Source organism: Martes martes (assembly GCF_963455335.1).
Source record: "Martes martes genome assembly, chromosome: 8".
Taxonomy (NCBI): Eukaryota; Metazoa; Chordata; class Mammalia; order Carnivora; family Mustelidae; genus Martes; species Martes martes.
This window is the reverse complement of record NC_137895.1, coordinates 37,802,063-37,826,016: the sequence shown is the minus strand read 5'-3', so window position 1 is coordinate 37,826,016 and position 23,954 is coordinate 37,802,063. Positions and strand designations below refer to the sequence as shown.

Sequence of the window (23,954 nt, the reverse complement as noted above, 5' to 3'; positions counted from 1 at the left end):
ATTATACTTGTACCTTTTCTATTTCATGAGTCATTAGGATCTAATTAAGTCAAAATAAACAAGCAAATGCAATAAACTTGAAATGACTTACTCAACAAGGTCTTGAATATACAGTAAATAACTTGGTTTTGTTCTATTTGAGAGACTATTAAATAAAAAGCTTGGTTTTATCTTTTGAATGAGATAAGGTCCTAATCTTTAAATCTGATCATGAATTCTCTTTTTTTTTTACTGCAAGACTAATTTCTCATACATAAATGAGTTTAATTTGAGAGGCATTGTTTTTCAAGTGGTATTAATATAAACCACTCCTGCCATAATTTACGGAGTGGTTTTATCCTATCTTTAATTGTATGTGCACTGAGCACCTTAACATAGGTGCAAATATTTCATCACATTGTATAAATGCTTTAAACACATTTAGTTTTCTGCTACATTTATCAAGGGTATCTCTAACAAAAAAAAATAATGTGTATCTCTTAGGAATCACTTTTCTTTTACATGAACCTCAGTGTTAACACTTATCAATGCATAGAAGCACTGCAAAAGAAAGTGGAAATTACTGTGTTGGTTTATTAAGAACTGATGGTGGTAGCTTACTGTTTTTACCTGATATTTCAATAATAAGAATGCCAGTTCAAATGCCCCTGAAGTTTGAAAGCAGTGACTGAGAAAAGTACATTCTTTTGTTTATTGAGTCATTTGTTTATTAAGTCATTGTTTATTTAAAGGCACTGTGTTCTTCTCATGTATGGGGATAGATAAGGTACTTGACATGTGACTATCACATTCAAGGAACATTTTAAATTGAATTAGGTATGAAATCCCTATGGTTATTCTTCCCCCCCACCTTTTTAAAAAGACTTTATTTATTTATTAGAGAGAGATAGCGAGAGAGAGCACAAGCAGGGAGGAGAGGGAGAAGCAGACTCCCCGCGGAGCAGGGAGCCAGATGAAGGGCTGGATTCCAGGACCCTGTGATCACAACCTGCACTGAAGGCAGACGCTTAACCGACTGAGCCACCTAGGGGCCCCCATATGGCTATTCTTATCATGAATCATAGATCTACTTTAAAAATGCATACTATAGAAAACATGTAATATATATTTTGAAACTGAACAGATCTTAAAAGTTACTCAAGTCAGTCTCCTGAAAAGTGCAAGAAGAAATCCTTTATGTGTGTCAAACCACTATACTTGCATTTCTATTATCATAACATATCATACAATTTGAATTGTAAAATTCAAATAAGCATTTTAGGAATCCCCAAATACAAATGTGTTATTGCATTCCAAGAAAAAATAAGAGTAAAAAACATAGGGGGGTTTTTTGGTGAAAAAAAATCAGGATTTATTGTTTTTATTTGCAATTAAAATGTCAAATGCAAGAATTCACATGGCAGGGAGTGAGTTGAATAAAACACAGGTGCCTAATTCAGGAGCTACAAAAACAGTATAAAGGTGACCATCTGGGGAGAGCTGGCTGATTTAATTTTCCTATGAGCTTACCTTCTGCTCCCTATTTTTCTTCCAAACTCCACATCCTGACCTTGAAAATGCATTCATAGGTTTTGCTACATCCATTTCCTTCTAAACATAAAAGTAGGTAGACTTAATTATGTAAAGGATATTAATACAACAAGGGACATAGTGTGTTGTATTTTATTTAATCTCAGCTTTATGATATTTTAAAAGGTTTTGTTTCTAGTGATGGCGCCTTGTCAGCTTTTCAGCCATTCACTAAATTCCTGCACTTTCCATGATACACCTGCAAGGGCTGACAGGCACACTTCTAAGAATAAATACTTCTTTGCGAACTGGTGGTTCTCAAGGAAGCCCAGAAGGCAGACCCCTGAGCACGTCAAGTTGAGGCTATGGGAGCCTAGCACTGTAATCCTGATGTGACACAATGGGCCACCCCAAAGACTCAAAGGAAGGATAACAAAGCTAAGAGTGTGGAATTCCTGACTCATCGCAAAACTCTGATTGCCCAAGTATCCTGAGTATGTCAGGATTTCTGAAGGAGGCATCACACTTCCCTGCCATAGTGAATTAATATGCTGAGCAGAAAAACATTTTTTACATTGGTTTTCTTTTTATATCTCCATTTGAATACTGGAAATGATGCTAGTCATGCTAAAAAAAAAAAAATACTTACTTTCAAGTACTTGTTGCCATATCTTTTCTAAAACTAGTCTTTTGCTCTATCCTGCATTTTTTTCCAAAAAAACCAAAAAACCAAAAAAAAACAAAAACAAAAACAAAAAACCCTGTAGCTACTATTTCTTCAATATCCTTAATCAGTGCTCTAATCATTCCCATTATTCCCAACACGGTGTACTATATGGTGTCTGTGCTTCTGAAACTTCCTTCAGGATCAAAGCCCTAACTTATATATGGTTGTCCTCACAGCATCTCAAAACTTATTAAGTCCTAAGCTAACTCATCAGCCTTGTAGATCAATATGTTTCCCTTTGGGCTTTTCCCTTTCCCTGTTTTCACCCCCTATTAGTCAATACATGCCCATTATCACCACCTCCTTCCTTTCCATTCCCATAATTCTTCCTCAGGTTCAGGTTTGGTCATCCAGATCACAACGAAAATACAGACCAAAACTGTCAAACTGTTCAAAGAATAACCGAGTTTCTTGAACAAAGAGTTCCTTCATGTGCCTAGGACCTGGAGATTCAAAACCATGTTGTGGGCTTAAAGATGTCTGTAAGGTTTACAGACATCTCTAAGTTTGCTTAATCCAGCACTTTGGAGACCTGATATCTCCTCATTCCTTTTACCATGGAACTTTTTTCAAAGTGCATCCAATAAAATCTCCCAGAGTCATGTTTGTAAAACACTGATCTTCATACATTTCAATCTTGCAGCTAATTTTCATATTAGTTAATAAATTCACAGCTCAGATCATTTCACTTCCTGCCTTAAAAGTTTTAAACATTCTTGATTATCCATCAAACAAAGCTAAGCACCCCTATCTATCTGCACCGTATGTGTTTCATCTTATCTTTTATTACTTCATTCATCTGTGTAGTTCCCTAAATGTCGGGCTTAGGATCTGTAGTACGACAACTGACCATCCTCGGATCAAATACCTGTGTTTCATCACATAATTGTGTACCATCCCTTAGCAATGAATCAACCTTTGACACACAACTATGGCACTCCTTTAGAAAAGACTTTAGAAAAGACTTCATGGTTTCCTGATTCTCTCCAAACTTAAGTCAAAGTCTACTTTGTTGAAGAAAAATAAGATTTTCTTTCTTTTTTCTGTGATTTGAAAAACTCTGCTCCAGATAATTAAAGCTACCTGTGCTGAATATTTTTAGCAAATTAATTTGTCACATCGCATGGTTTTTCTGAAATAAAGGTGGTATGCGGTGCTTTGCATAATTAAGTCAGCTGGGGAACTGGGGAGTAGATGTGGAATAATCATATTATCTGTGATCGCTTCATTTTTTCACCAGTGTCAAAATACATATGCCTGTCCAATTTAAAAGAAAAAGCAATGTCAATTGAAAATATTTCTAAATGATAACAAATTTGAGGTTCTAATTTTAACTGAAATGGTACTTGTTTAAGAAGTATTTAATTGTGCTTCTGCTGTGGGTCAAGTATTATAGTAGGCAAACAAAGTTAACACAATGGACAGAGCTGTTACCACAACATAGAATTCTTACCATTCTTACAGACACAGAGTTTTAAGTATGTCAAGTATTCTACTTTCTTCCAGCTAGTCTATGTTTTCTCTAAACCTTTGAAAGCAAATTTCTCCAAAAACTCATTCATTCTGTCTCTAAAATACCTGTTCCCATCCTCTGTTGTACCTATTTCAATGAAGCTTTCACCTGCTATTCCAACAAGTTGTCAGGACCACCGATGAACTCCACACTGCTAGACACCATGGTCAATTCCTAAATGATATCTTATCTTACCTGTTTGCATTTCATAGAGATAATCCTTGCCATCTTCTTAAAAGACATTTACATGGCCTCTGATCACCACTCTCTTTTGGTTTTCCTCTCTAGCTCATGCTTCCTCATCTTCTCAACCTTTAAATTTTGGAATTACCCAGAGCTGAGTCAACAATCTTCATCTTTCCACCCTCCAGATGCCTTAAATAACATCTATATGTTAATAACCCTATTTATATCTCCATCTTGGACTTTCCCCTTGAGTTCCAGAATTTTATATACAGTTGCTAACTCAAACTCATTTGTGCATCCTATAGATACCTCAACATGTCCAAATTTGTATTCCTTTTGGAATAACCCCTTCCCTCTGCTCTTCTGTAGTCTTCCCAGTCTCAGTAAATTGGGGTCCCTCTTTCCAGATAGTCAGACCAGAGGCCTGATCATGATTGACTGCTTTGTTTCTCTCATACCCTATATTCAAACTTTCATCATCTCGCTGGCTAAATGTCTCCAATGTATACAGAAGCTGACCACCTATCACTGCTTCTCCTACTACCTAGGTCCCAAATGCCATCATCTCTGATCTAGATTCTTTTAATTACTTTCTAACTCTCCATGGACTTTTTACCCACTATTGTCAACTTAGCAGAGAGCCTGTTCAAACTAAAATCCCTCTCATGGCTTTAATATCTTAGGAGTAAAAAACCAAAGCCCTTAAAATAGCAAGCCTCACCCAGTCCGTGGGTGCAGTGGCCTCTCTCCAACGCTTAGCTCATCTCCACAAAAACGTCCACACCCTCTTCCAGGAGGCAGCCAACGTGGCCCTCAGAAGCCATGATCGTGGGGACTGGCTCTGTGGGACCCTCACTGCTGCGATGGCCCCAGCAGCACGGAAAGGAGCTGGATGCTGACCTTCTGCTGAGTTAGCTCAGCTGGACCCGATCAGTCCCCAGGCTGTGACCAGGAACTGCCCTTCAAGCCGGTGGGCACCACCATGGCCACGCCCTGACCTTGGGACCGGGATCTCTGAAGCGGAGCAAGCCCCATCTGAGGCTTGAGGAAAGGAGTTCCTAAGCCCACCAACTTTGCAGAGGGTTAGCTACGGGGTCCTCTAGAATCAGTGGTGGACACCCAGCTCCCAGCCCCACACCCCACATCCTGAATTGGCCTGTGTCGCCTGGTGCCATCTCACTGCTTGTCCTGGAGCTGTTGGGCCCCCGGCACTCCTTTGAACCCTCACGAGGCCAGAAGCTATACCATGTCCCTTTTCCCTGCACCATGCCCAGCTCTGTGGTAAATGTACCAACTAAAATGACATCACTCCTAAAATTAAAAAAAAATTTTTTTTAAAAAGTCCCTCTCTGACTTCATCTCCTACTACCCTTTCCCTCCTTCACACTGTTCCAACCACACTGGCTTCATTGCTGTCCTATAAGACTTTAGAACATTCTAGATTCAAGGCATTTACCCTTGCTCTTTCCTCTGACTGGTCCATTTCCCCTAGTTATTCTCAGGGCTAATGCCTCATTGCATGAGGACCTCTCTGGGCCCCTGTGTCCGTGAGCCACTCTCCAGTTCTTTGGCTCTCTCATCGCCCTAAGCTTGCTTCCTGTGTCCTCCTGCTACTTATAATTAAATGAAGTACTATGTATTTACTTGTTTACTTTCGTCTTGCCTGCCCTCGCCACCCCAACCACACCAGAATGTAAACTTCACAAGAGTTCAGATGGTCTGTTGTGTTTGCTACTGCATTCCCAGGGCCTAGACCAATGGTTGAGATGTCGCAGGCGCTCAAAAACTACTTGTCAAGTGAATAATTGAGTAATGTTACAGAAGGGAATTATAAGGTGCGGCAGAAGTATAAAACAGGGGTCTAAACTAGGCTGAAAGAACAAGAAAAGATTTCTTGCAGAATCTGAAACCTGAACGCTGACAAATAGAGGAGTTTTCCAGGAAAAGGGGAAGAAGAGGATGGGAGGAGTTTTCCCACAAAGTGAACATGAGCCAAGACCTTGAGTTTATCTGTTTCTTCAACAGCTATTAAACACCTGCAGTGTACCAGACTGTGTTCCAGGCATTTGGGACCTAGGAAGTAAAAGGAAGAGGTCATACACAAATAAATATTTGGCATATGCTCAATTAATAAAATTAAGAACATATAAAACATGTTAAGAATGTTGGACAATGAGAAGTCACTGAAGAGTTTAATGCAAGGGATGACATGATCAGATTAATTTCTCAGAAAAACAAAACCCAACGTAAGCCTCACCCCCAGTTCCTGGCTTGTTTAATATTTAATCCACAATAGCCTCCTTTCAGGTTCCCCAGTAATTTCTAATACAAGCCTATAACATCAGATAAAGTGAAAATGTTGCTATGTAAGTGATTTTTTCCCTGTATGTGAAACACAAAAATGGTCTTATACACTGAAGTTTTTAAATTTTTCAGAACTTTAACCTAATTGAATAGCATTTTATTTAAAAAAAATCTTTCAGCATTCTTTTCTCATGTTTTTCAATAATGTTTTTCAAATGTGCCTATTAATTTTTCAGTGTCAGCTTATTTCCTTATAGTTTCCATTCTTTTAAAATACATTTTTAAAATAATTATAAATATGTTTATTTTATAGTCTCTTTCTCATTTTTTCCACATCAAATTGTTTTTGTTTTACAGACATACCTTCTCTCTGAATTTCTGTTCCCTCTGCCGGAAACGCAGGGTTCATTCACTCACTGATTGGTTGTGAAGACTGACTCAGTCCAAGGTTCTAGCTCCTTCTGATATGGTACTAATGTTTAATTGTGAGCCTTCCTTTGGCAGGGATTATTTGTTCTATGAGAAACAAGTGTAGCTAGATGTTTCTTAAGAGCACTGTCTTTCATTTTACTTCCTCTAGTTTGTTCTAGACTAGCAATCATTTTATGTACATTTCTTGAGAGAACATTTCCTGAATCAACTCTGTAGCACATATTTAAAATCCAAGCTAAGTAATTAAGTATAAAGTATGGGTATAGAGCATATCTAACACCTCACCCCTAGCTCCTGGTTTGCCCCCAACCATGGGGCTAATTTATAAGTCTGGAACCACCTGACATGTTTTCCATCTCCCTCCCTCCACTTCTACCAAGATGTCATTCCAGCCTTCACTTCCCTTTTCATTTCTGGCACCTGAAGATTATGCTTTCTCACTTGCAATCTAAGCTATAGATAGTTTTTTTAATTGTTAGGTTTTATCTGGCACAACTTGATGTTTGTAATGGGAGAGGTTCTGTGTTAGCTCAGTCTGCCATATTACAGATTCACTCAAATTAGTCTCGGAATTGGATTTTAATTTGAAATATGAATAACAACATAAAGACAGTCTGCCTAACCAAATAGTTGCTCAGATGTGCAAATCGGTACTGAAAATTAACTAAGCTGTAAAAAATGCTTTCAAAGCCTGTCTTCCCAACTGGGAACACAATCCCTTACGCAACTAGGTTAGTAGGAATCACAGCTCACACAGATTGAATTAACCTGGCAAAACAGTATTAACAAAGTGTGTAGAAAATCCTTCAAGGCGAAAGGAGGAGTGAGCACAGGCAAATACTCACCGGCTTTTTCCACAAACTTTTACTGGGAGCTCATTCAGAAAGAATGGATCAAGATGAGAACCGGAAGTGAAGACACATTACAACAGGAAGATGGTAAAAGAAAAATTCTCTACCACAAGGGGGAAGGAAGAGGCAGGAAACTCCTAGTTCCAGGATCCTATGCCAATACTATCAGAAATCTCCTACCACTAGGGAAGGCGCGCTGAACTCTCCCACATAAGACCTTCCAGAGACGAAGGCACAGTTTTTAGTCTGTAGACCAAAGAGAGGCAGGATCATTTAGAAAAGGCCATCCTTGACACTCAGGCACAGGGCCTTCCTGAGACTGAGGCTGGGCCAGGACAATAGAGAAACCCCTGCGACCCCCACGACCAGACCAGTATCCCAAGTAACAAGCAACAGCAGTCTACCCTTAGGGGAAGGTAGAGAGCAAGGAGAGTGAGCCATCTGGGACACAGTTGCACAAGAAAGACTGAGAGCTGAGGGCATAGACCCTCAAATGGTTAAAATAAAATAAATATAAAAGACATATTCTCTCCTCTATTTTTTCTAATGCTCTAAAAGCAGAGGTCAGCAAGCCTTTTCTGTAAAGAGTCAGACAGTAAAGAGCATGGGCTTTGCAGACCAAATGGTCTGTCGCAACTCCTTGACTCTCAAAGTCTTTCTTTACAGCTGGAGAACAGCCAAGTACCATATGCAAATGAATGATCACATGGTGTTCCAATCAAACTTCACTTGTGGACCCTGAAATTTGAAATTAATAGAATTTTCTTCTGTCAAAATACTCTTCTTTTGAGTTTTCTAACCATTCAAAAATGTAGGAAAAAAACCCAAAAAACAATCTTAGGTCACACACTAAATTGGGTTTGGGGGCTCTAGTTTGTGACCCCTAATAGCAATGAATCATGGGCTTCTAGCATAGGTACAACAATAGGGCAAAAGATGGGAAGAAGCAATTTGAAGTGTATTGTTTGAAGGACAACCGTGCTACATTAAAGATATATCCTGTCAACCCTAGGGCTACAACCACAAACAATCAAAGAAAGGTAATAGCAAGATATGCAAAGGCCTACATCAATAATAGATCAGGAAAGTATTATTTGAATATAAGACAATTGATTAGTTAGAGCTCCTTCACATTCAGAAGACATATAATTCACAAATAGAAAATCTCCTCTTGGAAAATATCCCGGAGAAACTTTTAAGAAAAGAAAAATTAAATATATTTTCTTCAAAGCTCTGAAAATAATGGAGAGCAATGCAAGGCAAGAAGCTTTGAAAACTTGTTAGGACATGTAAAGCAGAGATTTCTAAACCCAGAGAGGGGAAAAAATGAAACCAAAGCAGGAAATTAGGCATACCTTAATGCCTATCTATGCACAGCAGATCTTGCCGGTGGCTAATTTGTTCAACTTCTTAGGTCAAAGGACTGCGGAGGCCAAGATCATGTGATGACTGCCACTCTGTCCAAGCCTAGATGGCTATAACCAAATATCATCGACTAGGTGGCTTTAAAAAAAAACAGGCATTTATTTCTTACAGTTCTGGAGGCTGGGAAGTTCAAGATCGAGGTGCCCACAGATTCCGTTCCTTCAGCTCCTTCCTACCTTGCAACCTCTGCCTTCAGCATGTGCATACTCACCCGGTGAGAGAGTCCTTTGGTCTCTTCTTGGAAGGGCATCAATCTCAACATGAGGCAAACCCCCTCATGACCTCACCTGAATCTAATCACCTCCCCAAAGTCCAAATACTACCATGTTGGGAGTCAGGGCTTCAACGTATAAATCGGAATGGGAGAGACACTTTGAGTACATAGCATATGCCCATCTGAATATTCTGCTCCTCACAGTTATCATTGGGATGCCAAATTGGCAATACTGGGAATGCATGTGACATCAGAAGAAATGAGTGTCTACACGATCCAGAATACTTCATTTATCTAGAGGCATGTATCTGTCACCCTCATATAACTAAAGGAGGTCTGAGAAGCTGGAGTGATGCAGAATTTCCCTTTCCTGTCCAAATAAGTATCCCATCTTTCCTTCAGTAATGTGCGTTAAGTTTTACTGCCTTATTTACCATCCACCATTCCTTCACAAAAATCCCATTTTCTAGAGAACATACACGGTATCAAAGAAGGAAAGTAAATGAATCCTATATTTTTTAAGTTAAAAATTAGTAAGTTTGGGGCCTAAAGGAGTAGACTTCAGTCATCTGGAAGTTTTACGTCGGTGCAACCTCTCCTCCACACTTAATGCTACATAAATACAGCATTACTTGCACCACTGAAATCCGTATTAAAACAGCAACACATATATTTTAATCATAATGGGTAAGCAGAGTGTGTTTACAGTCTTCAAGACACTGAAAGCTAATTTTGAAAGAGAAAAAGAAGTCACAATTTTCTCTGTGTGCCTGAAATTTGAGTTCTGTTATCTTCCCGGATCCCTCTCGCTAATCCCACTTAGAGGCAAAGACTGTAAGGAAAGGGGATTTGGGACATTATTATCACTCCCTTAAGAGAGTCTGTGAAAATTCTGGTTCTATAAAGAAGTTTTGGCTGTTTTAGCTGTGCAGTACAGATCGCCAAAACATAATCTGAATGCCACAGTCATTATTTTTGTATTCACCGGCACAGCATGGGAAGGAACAGCATATTGCTAGTACTTTCTTGTAATTCTATCTATGGGTATTTTCTCTTTGGTACTAAGAAATGAATACTAAGCACAGCCATTTATTAAACGCCTGCTATTTTACAATAATTGTGGTAGACTTTTAAAAATACCTCACTTAAATTAATCTTGAGCAACAATGGTATACATTCCTTTTGCAAGCACTGGACAAAGTCATTTCTCTCAGGGTATCATGCATTCCTGGTGTGCCTTCTGTCTGTCTGTCTGTCTGTCTTTTGAAGACTTTGCAAGCACCTCTGCATCTTTTGTCCCTTACAAGGTCAAATTCCCCAAAGCTTGCTACAGACCCTGTTACACACCTATGCACCTGCCCTCTGGCGTTGCATAGTGATGAAGCTGCAGGCCTCAAGAATCAACCAGCCTGAGCCTCAATCACTTTATTTAGCCCGTTTATGCCTCAATTCCCACATCTCCAAAATACTAAAAGCATCTGCCTCAAAGTCTTGTTTTGAGGACTAATTGAAACGAGACAAGAAGAGACCTAAGCAGAACGCCTGGCTGCCTAGGAGCCCATGTAGTATAATGCAGTGTGATGTAGTAAATGCTCAATGCGTGAGCCATTGTTCTAATACTTAAACTATCTTATTATGAACTATCTGCGTAAGGTCTCTCTCCCCTAGACTGCAAGCTCTACCTCTAGCCCTTGACTTGGTACCAGGCACAAAGCAGACTCATTCGCTGTTCCTTGAACGGCTAAGGGAGGGAAGAATCGAAGGGATGGATCACCATACAAAGTGCGTGTCATTATTCCTGTATTAAGAATGAAAGAAAGTGGCGCCTGGGTGGCTCAGTGGGTTAAAGCCTCTGCCTTCGGCTCAGGTCATGATTCCAGGGTCCTGGGATCAGGCCCCGCATCAGGCTCTCTGCACAGCAGGAGCCTGCTTCGCGGCCCCCCCGCCTCCCTCCCCGCCTGCCTCTCTGCCTACTTGTGATCTCTGTCTGCCAAATAAATAAATAAAAATCTTTTTAAAAAATTTTTAAGAAAAGAATGAAAGAAAGAAGATGTGGAGAGAATAAGAAATGTCTTACGCTTTCACAGATAGTAAGTGGCAGAACTGCAATTCAAATCCCCATCTGTCTAGATCTGAAGCTTGCACACTTTGCATTTATTGCATTGGGAAAAATGCATGCCCTGGGGAGAAGAGGTAGGGAATAATCCATCAGGATTGAGCATCTATATGGACCTGGCAATGGTTTGAGCACTTGCGTATGTTTTCCCAGTTCATTTTTAGAGCAACCTCAAGAGGTAGAGAGATATTATTTCCAATCTTACAGATGAAAACAAAAAAAAAAAAAAAGAGAGAGAGAGAGAGAGGGTAGCAACAGGCCAAGTTGACATAGCAAGGGAGAGGTAGGGATAGGGAGGAATTGAACCCAGCCATCCAGATCCGGAGCTCCTACCCCTCACTGGCATCTATATGCCTCTCCCTATTCTGTGATGCTTAACAATGAAATAGCACTACAAAGGAGAGGGGAAAAAAGTTGCTCTTGGTTACGTTTTCCCCAGTCAACCATTTAGAACACTCTTGCTATCCGCATACAAATAAAATAAAACAAAAACAATGAACATCTACATAAACTCTAATCTCTGTTCTAAACTTTTACTGAATCTTAAAGTCACTCAGTAGCTTTTCCAATCTGTCAGCCAACTTTTGCCTGTACATTTCCAGGAATCCAGTAGTAAGATGTTCACTAATTTCTGGAAGGCACCCATTTGAATTTTGAGCAGAATAAATGTAGATAATTTTTTTTCTTAAATAAAAATCTGTCATCTTGTGTCATCTGCTCACCTACCTAGGCTTACTCCCTTCACATGCAACATGTGAAAACCAACCGTAATTTATTCAGCACACATCTGAGTGCTTATCTTTCAGGCACTGTGATAGGTAATGGGAACAACAAGATGAATGCAAATAACTTAATTTTGCTGGGGTGAGAGCAGTGTAAAAAAAAAAAGAAAAAGTCAATCTTGTGTGCTAAGTACTCCAATGGAATTATGGGGGGAAAAACTGTTAATCAAGCATCAAGAAAAAAGTGATTTGGGGAGAGTGGGTTGGCAAATAAGGTATGTATACAAGAAACTTGGTTTTGACCTCCAAGCATCTCCAAATGCATCTTGCTTCTAGAGAATACCAAAATAAATAGTCCCTGTCTCTTAGGATAGCCTGAAGAGAAGAAATATTATCTGTCTCTGGCCCCTGGGAGTATGGTGGGGTGACAGAACTTCCATGACTGAAGGAAGAAATAATTACCATTGTTGAGTGGTTACTAGAATGACCTAATGTAATATGTACAATAGTAATACATACTTCATAGGTATTAGCTCATGTAAAGCGAACATTTTATGAAGTCAGTGCTATTTTTGTCATTTGACATTTTACAGACAAGAAAATGGAGAGTCAAAAGAGTCTAGTAACTTTGGAAGTTGCAGAGCTAGTAAATCCAAAAGCTGGGATTCAAAACCTGGCAGGCTGACTCTGGAATGCTTCTTTGCCATTTGAAACACCCCCTACACCAGCCCAGGACCGAGGTCTTCCAGGTGGCTGAGTGCAGTTGGTGGGGCAGTATTCACTGGGCAGTATGACCAAGAGCAGTAAATAGCCAGGGTTGGCTCCTTTTTCCTGGTGAATGAATGAGGACTTTATTCATTGCCCCTAAATTTTATCTCTTATGCTGTAACCTGCCATTCAAGCCAGGTATAATTTTAGAACATTGATATGGTTTCTTTAACCATTCGCTATCCTGCTTAGTTCTACATCATCTATACAAATCTCCCAAGACCCTCATCCAAAATATCGGTAACAACAGTGAATAGGACAGAGAACCAAACTGCCCTGGAGTAGTGTTTCAACCACTAGAAATCCTAGAATATGACCATCCACTTCATGTATTTCTACACTTTCCATAAGGCTTCTCTAAAAGCTGAGATGTCATGCGTATTGTAGGGTCATAGCACACACCTGAAATTTGACAAGGTCTATTCTCAGTGATCTCATGCAGGCTCTGCGGGATCACCACTTTCTTTTATGAGTGCCAAAATCCTGTTCTTCTATTACTGTCCTTAGATTTTTCCGCCAGCAAGCAAAAACTTGGGAGGTTGGGTGAGGCTGGTGGTGGGTATTATGGAGGGCACGTATTGCATGGAACACTGGGTGTGGTACATAAACAATGAATTCTGGTACACTAAACAAATAAATAAATAAAAAGTGGCTGATCACTGCCTTTTCTGTAAAAAAAAAAAAAAAAAACACAAAACCAGTAGATTGAACTACAGTTTCCTAAAACATTTTTCTCACCCTTTTGGAATCAAGGGTATTTGTCTATCAGCAGTTACTGCTCTTCTTCAATTTTCCTCAAAAGATCACTTTCAGGAATCTCTCAGCCACATCCCACAATTCCCTCATTTTTATTAAATAAACTCAGCTGGGATTTGATGGTTTTCTCCCCCATCTAAACTGGGGGCTTAACTTGTATTGCCATTTTGTGATTTATATTCTAGCCTTTTTTGGTTAAAGACAATTCTTTGATAGGAAAAAAAAAAAAACAGATTTTATACTGGAATATCCTAACTATCACCACACTGGCCAAGTAAACAAAAATAGCAGAACCAGTTGGACTTGAAATAGCTACAGTGTTTCTAGGGGAAATTGCCATCACTTTAAAGAAGGAGCTATAGTTTTCTGTCCAAGATAAATAACTATCCAAGTATAAAGTCAAAGTAAGTCTTAATTCAACATAATTTTTTTCCAAGTAGTGTTTGGGCATATTTATTTTTTTATTAGACCAGTCTTCAAATTCAGCTAGCACAAAATGTTAGTAAAATTCAATCATAAAATAACTTGTCTACCACCTAGCCCAGAAGTAAATCATCAATGTAATCAATATGACTTTTAAAGCGTGTTCCCCCTTGCCAACACATAGTGATTTCAAATTAAATCCGTTTTAACTTGCTTATCAGAACACAGCTTTATCATTCATACATTTGTAGTTTTTTAAAAAAGGGATGAAGCAGTGTAGATTGTGTGTATGTGTGTGCACATGCATGTGTGTGTGCACGTGCACAAAGGAAATTCTGCTAGACCCCTCTACATACAAATACACACACACACACACACACACACACACACACACACACACATTTTTTTTTTTTTAACCTTTTCAGCTGTATTTTAGCATTAGCTTGAGTGGTTCAAATAACAAGTTAAAATTGCAGGTGGATGTGAACGATGAAAGTAGCCCTTGATATCAACACCAGCACTTTGCAGCCTTTCTTGGCCCTGGGGAGCACGCCACTTTTAAGAGTCTGCTACACATACACAGACACAGAAGCAAAGTGATAGAATAAGGTAGCCACCTTTTCACATTATTATAGGTTGGAAGGCTGTTTTTTTTGTTGTTGTTGTTTTTTGTTTTTTTGTTTTTTAAACATTACAGATGTGTCCATGAGAGGCAGTCCAGCTAAGTCAATTTCATTCGTTCGTTCAATCAGCAAATATTAGGAGCGTGCCAACTCCGTGCCAGACAATGTGTTGAGTTCTACATAAACAAGCCCAGCGCCCTGACCTGATGAAGGCTGTATCCTAATAGACTGATATCAGGACTAAGAAAAGAATTCTCTCCAAGAGGTATTGGCTTTGCACCTATAATAGCTTCCCCAGTACCCAGTATACAGCACCCCATTTGACACTACTCATTCCATGTTTCCTTCTCCTTACTAGCCCTAGTTGTGATCCCCCAGGAAGCACTCCAAAAGCAAAAGCATTAGTTTCATAAATGACTAGAGCACACCAAATATGTCTCAGGGTTTGAATAGCTACTGCACCAAACCAGAGAGTATATATCAGATATATTTTTTCCTTTTTCTGGAAGCTCTATCATTAATTTCTTGATTTCTTTTCAGATTTAAAACTGTACATAAAATTCCCATTACATGCAAAATACCTTTTTTTAAATAATCAACAGATTTCTAAAATTTGAGACCTTCTTGTTGCAACTTTTCATTATCAAAGGAAAAGAGAAGATGGATATGGCGTAATTCTGACTCCTGGAAAATGTTGTGTAACTAACTATATAGTGAAGAATGAAAGACTCGGATATTGATTTGTCAAAAAAAAAGTTCAATAAAAATAAATTTTTTAGGTGTAGCGAAGCTCACAGAAAATACGAGAAATCAAGCAAGCACTTAATGTTTGTAGATGAAAACATACTTGGCTACTGATGTGAGAAGGTTTTAGGACAAGAGCCATAAGACAATGTCGATGCCTCTTGTCCTTCCTCCCCCATCAGGGCATACACGTGTGAAACAACAGAAGAACTACCTTAATTTTTGTTTTCCCTTTTCCTCTATCGCTCCTCATGTTAAAAGAAATAGCAAGGAGAGTGAGGAGGGGCAAGCCCCTTTGGGCTGTGAGCAAAAGCAATTTTCAGGCAAATGCAGATTTTATAAAAATGGGCAAATACAGTTGATTAGAAAGCTATAGGGCTGCCCAAGGCCTGAATTGGGAGATACACAAAGTAATAAGCTCTGCATGCCTTGAAAAGTGAAAGGAAAAGAAAGAAAAATTTTAATGTATCATAAATTCCGTGAAAAGTGTGGCACCCATGGGATTTTCATTTGCATTCAATTTTGCACTTTTTTTTTTCATGAAGTTGAAATCCACAAAATAAAAGCTCTTGGTTTTATATTAGAATTTTTAAAGGACTAAAAGTTTCATTTTCTTAAGGAGAAAACACAGCAAGATTTGTTTAATCAATATCTTAGATTATGACTCTTTTCAGAAACCAAGAAATCAAGATTTCCATTTATACTTTTGTGACTTATCCAAGTTGCATCTAACTCAGGGATATCAATGTTTTATTTTACGTAGGCACCTAATATAGATTGTAAACTATTAATCATGTCATTAACAAAGTCTCAAAAGTTGATACAATTTTAATCACACCTAGAAATTGTTTTATTTATCCATAGTTCTCTAAGACCTATTTTTGTGTTATTTGTTTATAAGCCTTAATTTAAAAAGAAAAGGAAAGGAAAGAAAAAGCAATTCCGATTAAAGTTAGAGGGGGGAGGTAGAAAGAAGTGAAATTTTGAAGAATTCAGTTGTGTTATCTTTTCTGACCTTGAGATGGAAAGTGAAGGAGAGTTGGAGCTATTGTATTTAAGAAAGTGCCTAAATTCATGATCTTGAATGTAGTGAAGTATTCCTGTGTTCTTTGTTATGAAAGTGTTAAGTATCATGGATTGCATCCTGCCTTGTTCTCTTAAGTTTAGCTGAAGGTCATTCCCGGTTTTAGAGATTATAATCGGGGACAAACTAACCTCTGGTGTAGGGAAGAATTGCTATAAACATTTTCAATTCTGGCAGAGAAGACTCCACACTAATCTCCTTATCAGGCTCTTCTCTCTGCCACAAGGGTAAATTACAGGTACTACTTTATACATCACTGTCTAATATAAAATATTAGACTAAAAATGACTATATCTCATAGTATGACCACTTGGGTTCAATATGTAAATTTATGCATAGTGATGTGTACATTACAGCTCTCAGTATGTCTTTAAAAATCTAATTATATGATATTTTATCCCACCAATAAGAAGAAAAAGCTGCTCTATAGATTTTCTTGGTATACTTAAAACCAAATTTCTATCCTAGGAGTCACATTTGGAGTGTTACTACTTCTTGGTAATTTTTCTTTTGGATCATCTGTTTGGTTCTAGATGTATTAATGGAATGGTAGCCAAGCTGTACGCAGTCAAGTTGCTTTTACGTGTATCCTTCCCTTTATCCAGAATGTTGTTCCTAAAAATTGTATTAATACCTCAGAACTCAGTTTTAAATTTTGCTTTCTCATGACCTTTCTTTGCCTAACACCATGTAAATAGGTCCTTCCCCATTCTTTTCCATCTTCATATCATTTCTGTCTTCAGACTTTCAACCAATCTAAAATCCACATCATAACCTACATCATCCGATTCCTGGCCACCAACTTCCCACATTCACTTTCCACCACTCTTCCCTGTGCTCTCCTTTTCATGTAGACTTCCGTGATGTTCCTAGGATGCACAGATAACATCCTTCTGCAGAGGGCACCCCCCCATCACCACCACCCTACCCCCACCATGTCTGCAGAGTTTGCTTCCTTATTTCCTTTGGATCTTTTCTCAAATGTCATCAGTCCAGGAGGGAGGGCCTTTCTTGACTCTCACATCCACAAGAGCAGTCCCTGCCACTCTCCTTGGTCCAGTCTTAGCTTTTCTTGGTGGCATTGTACGTGAATGCGTTCTGCGTCTCACTCATGAGTGTGTAAACTCCGTTAGACTTTATCTCTTTTGTTCATTAGCCACAAAGCTGAAAATAATGCTTTCCATAAGGCTCACACTCAATACTTATTTGTTGAATTAACTAATCAGTCCCTTATTTATTATCTGTTTCCACCACGACACTCTTAAGGACCAGAAAAGCAGAAACTTTTGTTTCTGGTATTTCTATAGTATATTATATATAGAGAGAGTAGTATATCATATGTATACCTTATGCGTATATACATATATGATATATACATTCAATGAATGAATATTTATTGCATAAGTGAATTTTTTGTGTATGTGTGTATGCATATGTATTTAGATGGATAATCTCTCTCTCTCCCCATGGTTTTTAACTGCCATGGAGACTAGAATTATGTCTGTTTAGTTCACCACCGTGTTAACCAGTTAGCCTTTCTATAGTAGGGTCTGCCTTATACCAGGCATTCAATGAGTAAGTAAAGAATCCAAAGGACTAGGACCAGGGTGAACAGGAGCCAGCTCTGGCCATAGCCACCAGAGGCCTTTTCAGGCTTAATATGAGGTCTTAATGGAAGGTGGAAAAGAGTTTGGAATATTAAGTCCCTGTGTTCATCTTTTCAGAGCCCAGCCTCATCCTGGCAAAATCTTGCTTCCCAAACAAGGTCCAAGAAGCTGGTGTAGACTTCTGAGCTTCTTACTTTCAGATAATATCTTTTGAATTCTGGGAGGAGTAAATTTTAATTTCAATCCACAGGTTTGATTTCTTTGCTTAGAACCTTTGCCCTGAAGATTCCAGATAAATCGGTTTATGGTGCCAAAGGGCATCGAACAAAGAGATTTAAATTTTAGCATAAAATCTCCCACTAATTAATAGAGTAACCTTGAAAATACTTACTACTTCTTCAATGTGTCTCACTTGAAAAGGAAAGATGCTAGGAAAAAAATCAAATTATGAATTTATGCATTCTGATTTGCTGAGATGCCTTTGGGAGGCTTTGTCAAGCATCTTCTTTCCTTCTCCTTTGCCTACCTGCTCCAGCCCCCCATGGTGACTAATCACAGCTTCAGTGAGCCATGGTTACTGATAGGAATCTGTCAAGCACACAGAGGGAAAGAAAGGTTAAGAACCACTGGCATGTGTTTTTCCTGCCATCTTTCCCAGAGCCAAAATGTCATGAATCTATGAACTGTACCTTGGTTCACTACTAAATCCCTATCTTTTAACATTGTTTAAATTACTGCAGTCCTTAGTTCACATTAATTTTTGATCTTCTACCGTGAGTCAGGAACTATGGCAGGCACTGAGAATATGAAAATGAATTTAGAAATGGTCTCTTCCCTCAAGGAGCAACCATTCAGCAAGGAGACAGATGCACCAGCATGTGAGAAATGCTTTGACGGGGCCAAATCAGTGGGTGACCTCCGGATACATCAAAGGTCACTCAAACAACCTAGGAGAGAGACTAATCTGGAAAATCTTCCAGTAGATGACCAGAAACTGAGTTCTAATTTCAACTAATTGACTTATAGACTACTAAAGTTGCACAGTGTCAGAATCATCTAATCCAAATTCCTTACAGCACACAGAGGAAAACTGATGCCCAAAGATGCTAACCAACCCATCCAAAGCAAGCATCACAGTTCTAACCAAATAGGGCCCAGATAAGTATTATTGGGCTGTCTTTCTAAACAGACTTGTATTTTTTTGTAGGAACATTCTTCAGAACTCTTTCTCTCATTGGTTTAATGATGCAATTAATCAAATAATTAATCATGTTTTAATAAGGTAGAGGGAAAAATATTTATACACACTGACTTCATGGACAGCAATGGTGTCAATAACTCATCAGCCACAAATCAGACTTTGCAGTTGGCTGATGGTTAATTTATTCAGCTACATCTAGTCTCATTCTGCCTCTTGAGCTACTTACTAAATGGACCTAATCACACTGGAAAGGACAGGTACAGTCTGGCTGTGAACAAGAACAAACTTTAAGAATAGATCCCGGTCTGACTGCACTTCTCCACAACTGCGTCAGGAATCTCAGGGCTAAGGTAAAACCCAAGAGGTGAAATACTTTTAGTAGTCTTAATATATAAAATTGCTCAGGTAGGCAATTTTCTTGCAGTTGGTTTTTTTCTCCCAGTATAGTCGTTTTACTTGGGATATTTAAAGGCTGATTTAGTAATGGGACGATATAAGAGCTCATAACATTAAAACAGAAATTTGTGGGAAATCCATAATTTCTAATAGCTTGCCATCTGGCTCTTAGTGGCAATGGATTTATCCTGCTTAGTGTAGATGATGATACTGGGGTGAAATCATGGATTATGCCCTAGATTTTTGAGTTCTTTAACTACTGTTATTAATTTAGTAGCTTGCAAATCAACGTTTCCCAACATAAATCAATTACTACATTTTTAAATTTAATTAAATTGATTAATTAATTTATTTATTTTTGGTTTTTATTTTTCAACTCTTACCCCAAGTAAGGTTGCTATGGGCACTACATACTATCTGTTCTGGCGCCAACAGATTGCGTTAAAGTCATCCACAATCTCTCCAAATTAAAACCCCACTGAGTTCCCTGGCTCTTGCACCGTACTCGCAGCGGGATGCTCTTTTGCTTTGCCCCACAGTCCAGTTTAATCCGCTAGGAAGAATATTTTTAGAGGCACATCGGACTAAATCATCTCCGACTGAGCACACCATTTCCAAATGGCCGCCCAGGGTCCTAAATCCGGCTGCTGCGGTCGGGGACAAGCAGGTGTCCTCCGCAGCGGCGTCGTGGGACTCCCGCGCCTGCATAACTAGACGTCGGAAGCCAGAAAGGAAACCTGAACACACAGGCACAGGTACAGCCTCGTACGCGCGCTCCAGAGAGGCCCCCCCACCCCACCGCAAAGCAGCGGGGGGTTCTAGCCTCAGGCTTGGCGAGGTCCTGGGAGGAAGCAAACACGGCTTCCCCATTCAAGTCAGAGAGCAAGACGCACCGGGTCGCGGGTCAGAAGTTGAATTTCAAGCCAGTCTGCGCTGCGTCCCAGCGCCTTCCACAGCCGGGGTTCCGCGCTGACACCGGGCTGGGGAGAGAAGGAACGAGGCTGGCCGGGGCAGGAGAAACTGAGTTGCCACCACCGGAGCGCGGCGGACGGCGGGGGGCAGAGGAGACCCCGGCCGCCTTCGGAGCACGAAGCCGGAAAGAGTCGGGCTCCGCGGCAGCGACGCTGCGCCCCCAGCTCGGGCACTGCTGCCGGTGCTCCGCCTTGCCCTTTCGGCCGAGGGCAGCTCCTCGCCGCTGCAGCCCAGCCGCCGTGCGCCCCGGCACAGGCCACCCCGGGGTGCGCCTCCTCCGCCCCCGGGCGGCCGCCTGAGCAGCCGCAGCCCTACCGACCTTCGTTCCCCCGCGCCCGGACAAACTTCCTCCCTCTCGGGCCCGCGGGCTGCGCAGGCTGGCAGGCGGCTCCCTCGCCAGGCTTCCCCGGTCTCCGGCTGCAGGCGCCCTCGCCCGGCGCGGCGAGCTTCCTCCCTGCCCCTCTCCAACCCCGAGCCCCGGGCGCCTACCGGTCTCTGTGCCTCCGCTCCAACAAAGCCGGCGGCCCGGAGGCGACCGGGCGAGGGGCTGGGAGTGGCAGCGGGGGCGCCAGAGCCCGGCGAAGGCGTCCCTGGGCCGGGCGAGCGCAGCGTGCAGGGACAGTGGGGACGTGGCGGGCAGAGAAAGGGGAAGAAAGTATCCTGCTCTCCGCGCGAACGCCTTCTACGCTCGTTTTCGCTCGTCCTCGCTCGCCCTGCTGCCCCTGCCCGAGCGCGTCCGGCTGTCCCGGTGGGAGTTGGCAGGGGCGGAGAGGGAGGCAGGGGGGACGCAGTGGCCTGGCGGGCGAGCCGCTCCCTTACCTCTGTCCAGAGTGAGCGGCTGGACCACTGTCAATGTCGCCATGTCTGCCGTGGGAGCCGAAGTGACGCTCGGCTTCAGCATCAGCAACCGCTTGTAGTGAGAAAAAGAGGAGGAGATTGGGGGCGGGGGTGGAGAGGGAAGACGGAAAGGAGGGGGAGGAGGGGGGAAGGAGGGAAGGTGGTGGTGGTGGAGGAGAAGAAAGCTTGGGTGGGTTGGCAGCCAGATGGAGACGCAACTGTTCCGCGGCGGGCGGACCTTCAGATGCGGCGTGAAGCCGAGCAGGTAGCGGAGAGCGGCTGCCTCGCCGGCTCCGGGCAGGAAGGCTGTGCCCTAGAACTTTGCTATTCCACCCCAAGGAGTGCAGCCGGTGTGTTGCTCTCTTTCAACTTTCCACTCAAATAAAAACGGTCAGAGTCTTCGTGCGTCTCTCGGGATGGGAGAAGACTGAAAGGAGATGGGGCGAGGAAGGGAGGAAGGAAGATGGATTTTTTTTTTTTTTTTCAGATTAAGAGAAATTGTCAACCCAGTAATCCCACCCCTTAGAAAACGCTTCTAGTTCAGAAATGTCAGGATTTCATTATAGTTGCTGTTAATTTCTGTTAAAGTGTTTTTTGGAATGTTGAGGTATAACAGTATCCAGGATAACGGACTTAAGGCCCGTGTTCCATCACTAGGTCTCCATTAAGGACCCGAGTGTATTGCCTAGAAAATAATATACCTTAAACACAAACTTCTTAAAAATGGTTTTAAATTAAAAGCACATACACACAAAGAGAAATTTCTGTCACTCAGTTTGAAAAACGTGTACCTAGCACTTTTGGGGGTTGATTTATAGCCACTGGTTACTAAGAGTTGCCACTCGCTGATTCATTGACGTGTGTGACAGGAAAGCTAGGAGGGTTCCTGCCATGTGCTGTGGTTTCACTTGGGAGTTGAGGACAGTTCCTGCCTTCATGTGGCCTGTGGTCTGGTGGGAGATAATGTTATTAAAAGGGTCATTTTAGAGTCAGTTGATCAAGATTCAGTGACTGGAACCTTCAAATACTGGCTGTGACCCCTTCACCCCAACAGATGGCTTCCACTATCCTGCCACTGTAGGGACTTTCATTTCCTGATCAAGAAAAATAAGAAGCATATAGAAATCTTACATAAGCAAAAAGGTGATGACTGTGGGTTCAGGATTGGAAATGACAAAGCTGCCTCCATCCCCTTCTCTATGACAAAGCAAAATTGTTTTGGCTAGCAATATATTCCTAAAGGCAGACACTGTTTTACAGCAAGATATTTGCATGTAATCTATTTCATTGTCTTCTAGTTACAATGTGGGTGGTTTCTGAAGATCTTTTCCAACCCATTTTTTACATTTGAAAAAAAAAAAAAGGCAAGATTTCACCAATGATTTGAGCAAGTCAAAGATGACTGGCCATACACCAAGTAGATCCTAAAGACGTACTTAAAATAGTAGTTCAGTATGCCTATATTTTCATTTAGTGTTTTAAGAAAGAGCTCTGATCTTGAAATTCAAGTCTTAGTTATGGGCTTTTCAGAAATCACATAATCTCCCACTGATCCCTTCTCCTCATCTGTCAAACAGAGGAATTAATAACCTTCCATTTCACTGAGATTCGGTAAAATGAGAGCACTAATTTTACTCTACAATCTCAGTTTTGTGAGGGTCTATGTGCATGTGACTGTGCTTTGAAAACAATATATACATTTACTCATACAACAAACATACACCCCACCTGAAGCACGTGGCAAGCACTATGCTAGGGGCTGGCAACACAAAGATTAAAGAGATGTGGCCCTTTCCCTGGACAGTGCTCAGTCCAGGGTGGGAGACAAAAAATGAGCCAGCAGTGAGAATTCCATGCAGTAAGGGCTCTAAGCAGCACAGAAAGGACAGGAAGAGGCAACAATTCTGGTTGATTATCATTATTCACATCCCCTAAATCAAACAACTGAAAAAAGTTACATTGTAACAATAAACAGGGTGCCTGTTCAGTGGATTTGCACAAAACATCAAACCTCATTCAATAATTGAGGATGAAAGGAATATACAAATCCATTGGTCACTAATGCAGTACTTTTACAACATACTTCATTATGAATGTGTATTTGAGCAGCTTGATTCATAAATCTAAAAGCCATAATTGTAGCTATTTCAACACAAATCCCAGATTGTGAGGTCTAGGAAATTAGGGTTTTTGTCTTTTTGTTTTCTGATGTATACCCAGTACCAAATATTTTATAGCATGTTTCTGGACTTACACCTTGAGCTCCCTAATTGAAAATTTGCTCTGCCAGAATCTCTCTATGTTGACTTTGTAGAGTTTTTGTAAGGATTGAAAGAAAAAGTAAAAGCACAAATTACCATTTATTCATTAGTTATTCTTTCTAGTAGTGACAAGTTCAATACCTTTAGCTTATGTCTATGTAGGTGTAGGAAATTAATAACAAACACTGCATATCTGTTAGAATTTGTTTTTTTATGGAAGATGAGTAACTATCCCCGATAGTATTTGTGAGTTTCTACTTTAGATATGCAGAGACATTAGAAA

At 40.6% G+C, this 23,954-nt stretch overlaps 1 protein-coding gene across 3 annotated transcripts in view; it reads right to left on the bottom strand.

The window, feature by feature from the left end:
* The window catches only part of LIN7A (lin-7 homolog A, crumbs cell polarity complex component), a gene marked incomplete at its 5' end in the record, with an annotated part of 119,802 nt that extends 98,328 nt beyond the window's left edge, over positions 1-21,474 (bottom strand). Inside the window, 2 exons of one of the 3 annotated variants that reach the window (XM_080810563.1) lie at positions 20,495-20,581; positions 21,393-21,472. Coding sequence is in view for 1 of the 3 variants with exons in the window: in XM_080810562.1 (XP_080666688.1) it covers positions 21,393-21,474 (82 nt within the window). Of the gene's footprint in view, positions 1-5,934; positions 5,952-20,494; positions 20,582-21,392 lie in introns of those variants that run through there. The other 2 variants (XM_080810562.1, XM_080810564.1) reach the window with 2 other exon arrangements.
* Positions 21,475-23,954: the final 2,480 nt, after the last annotated feature.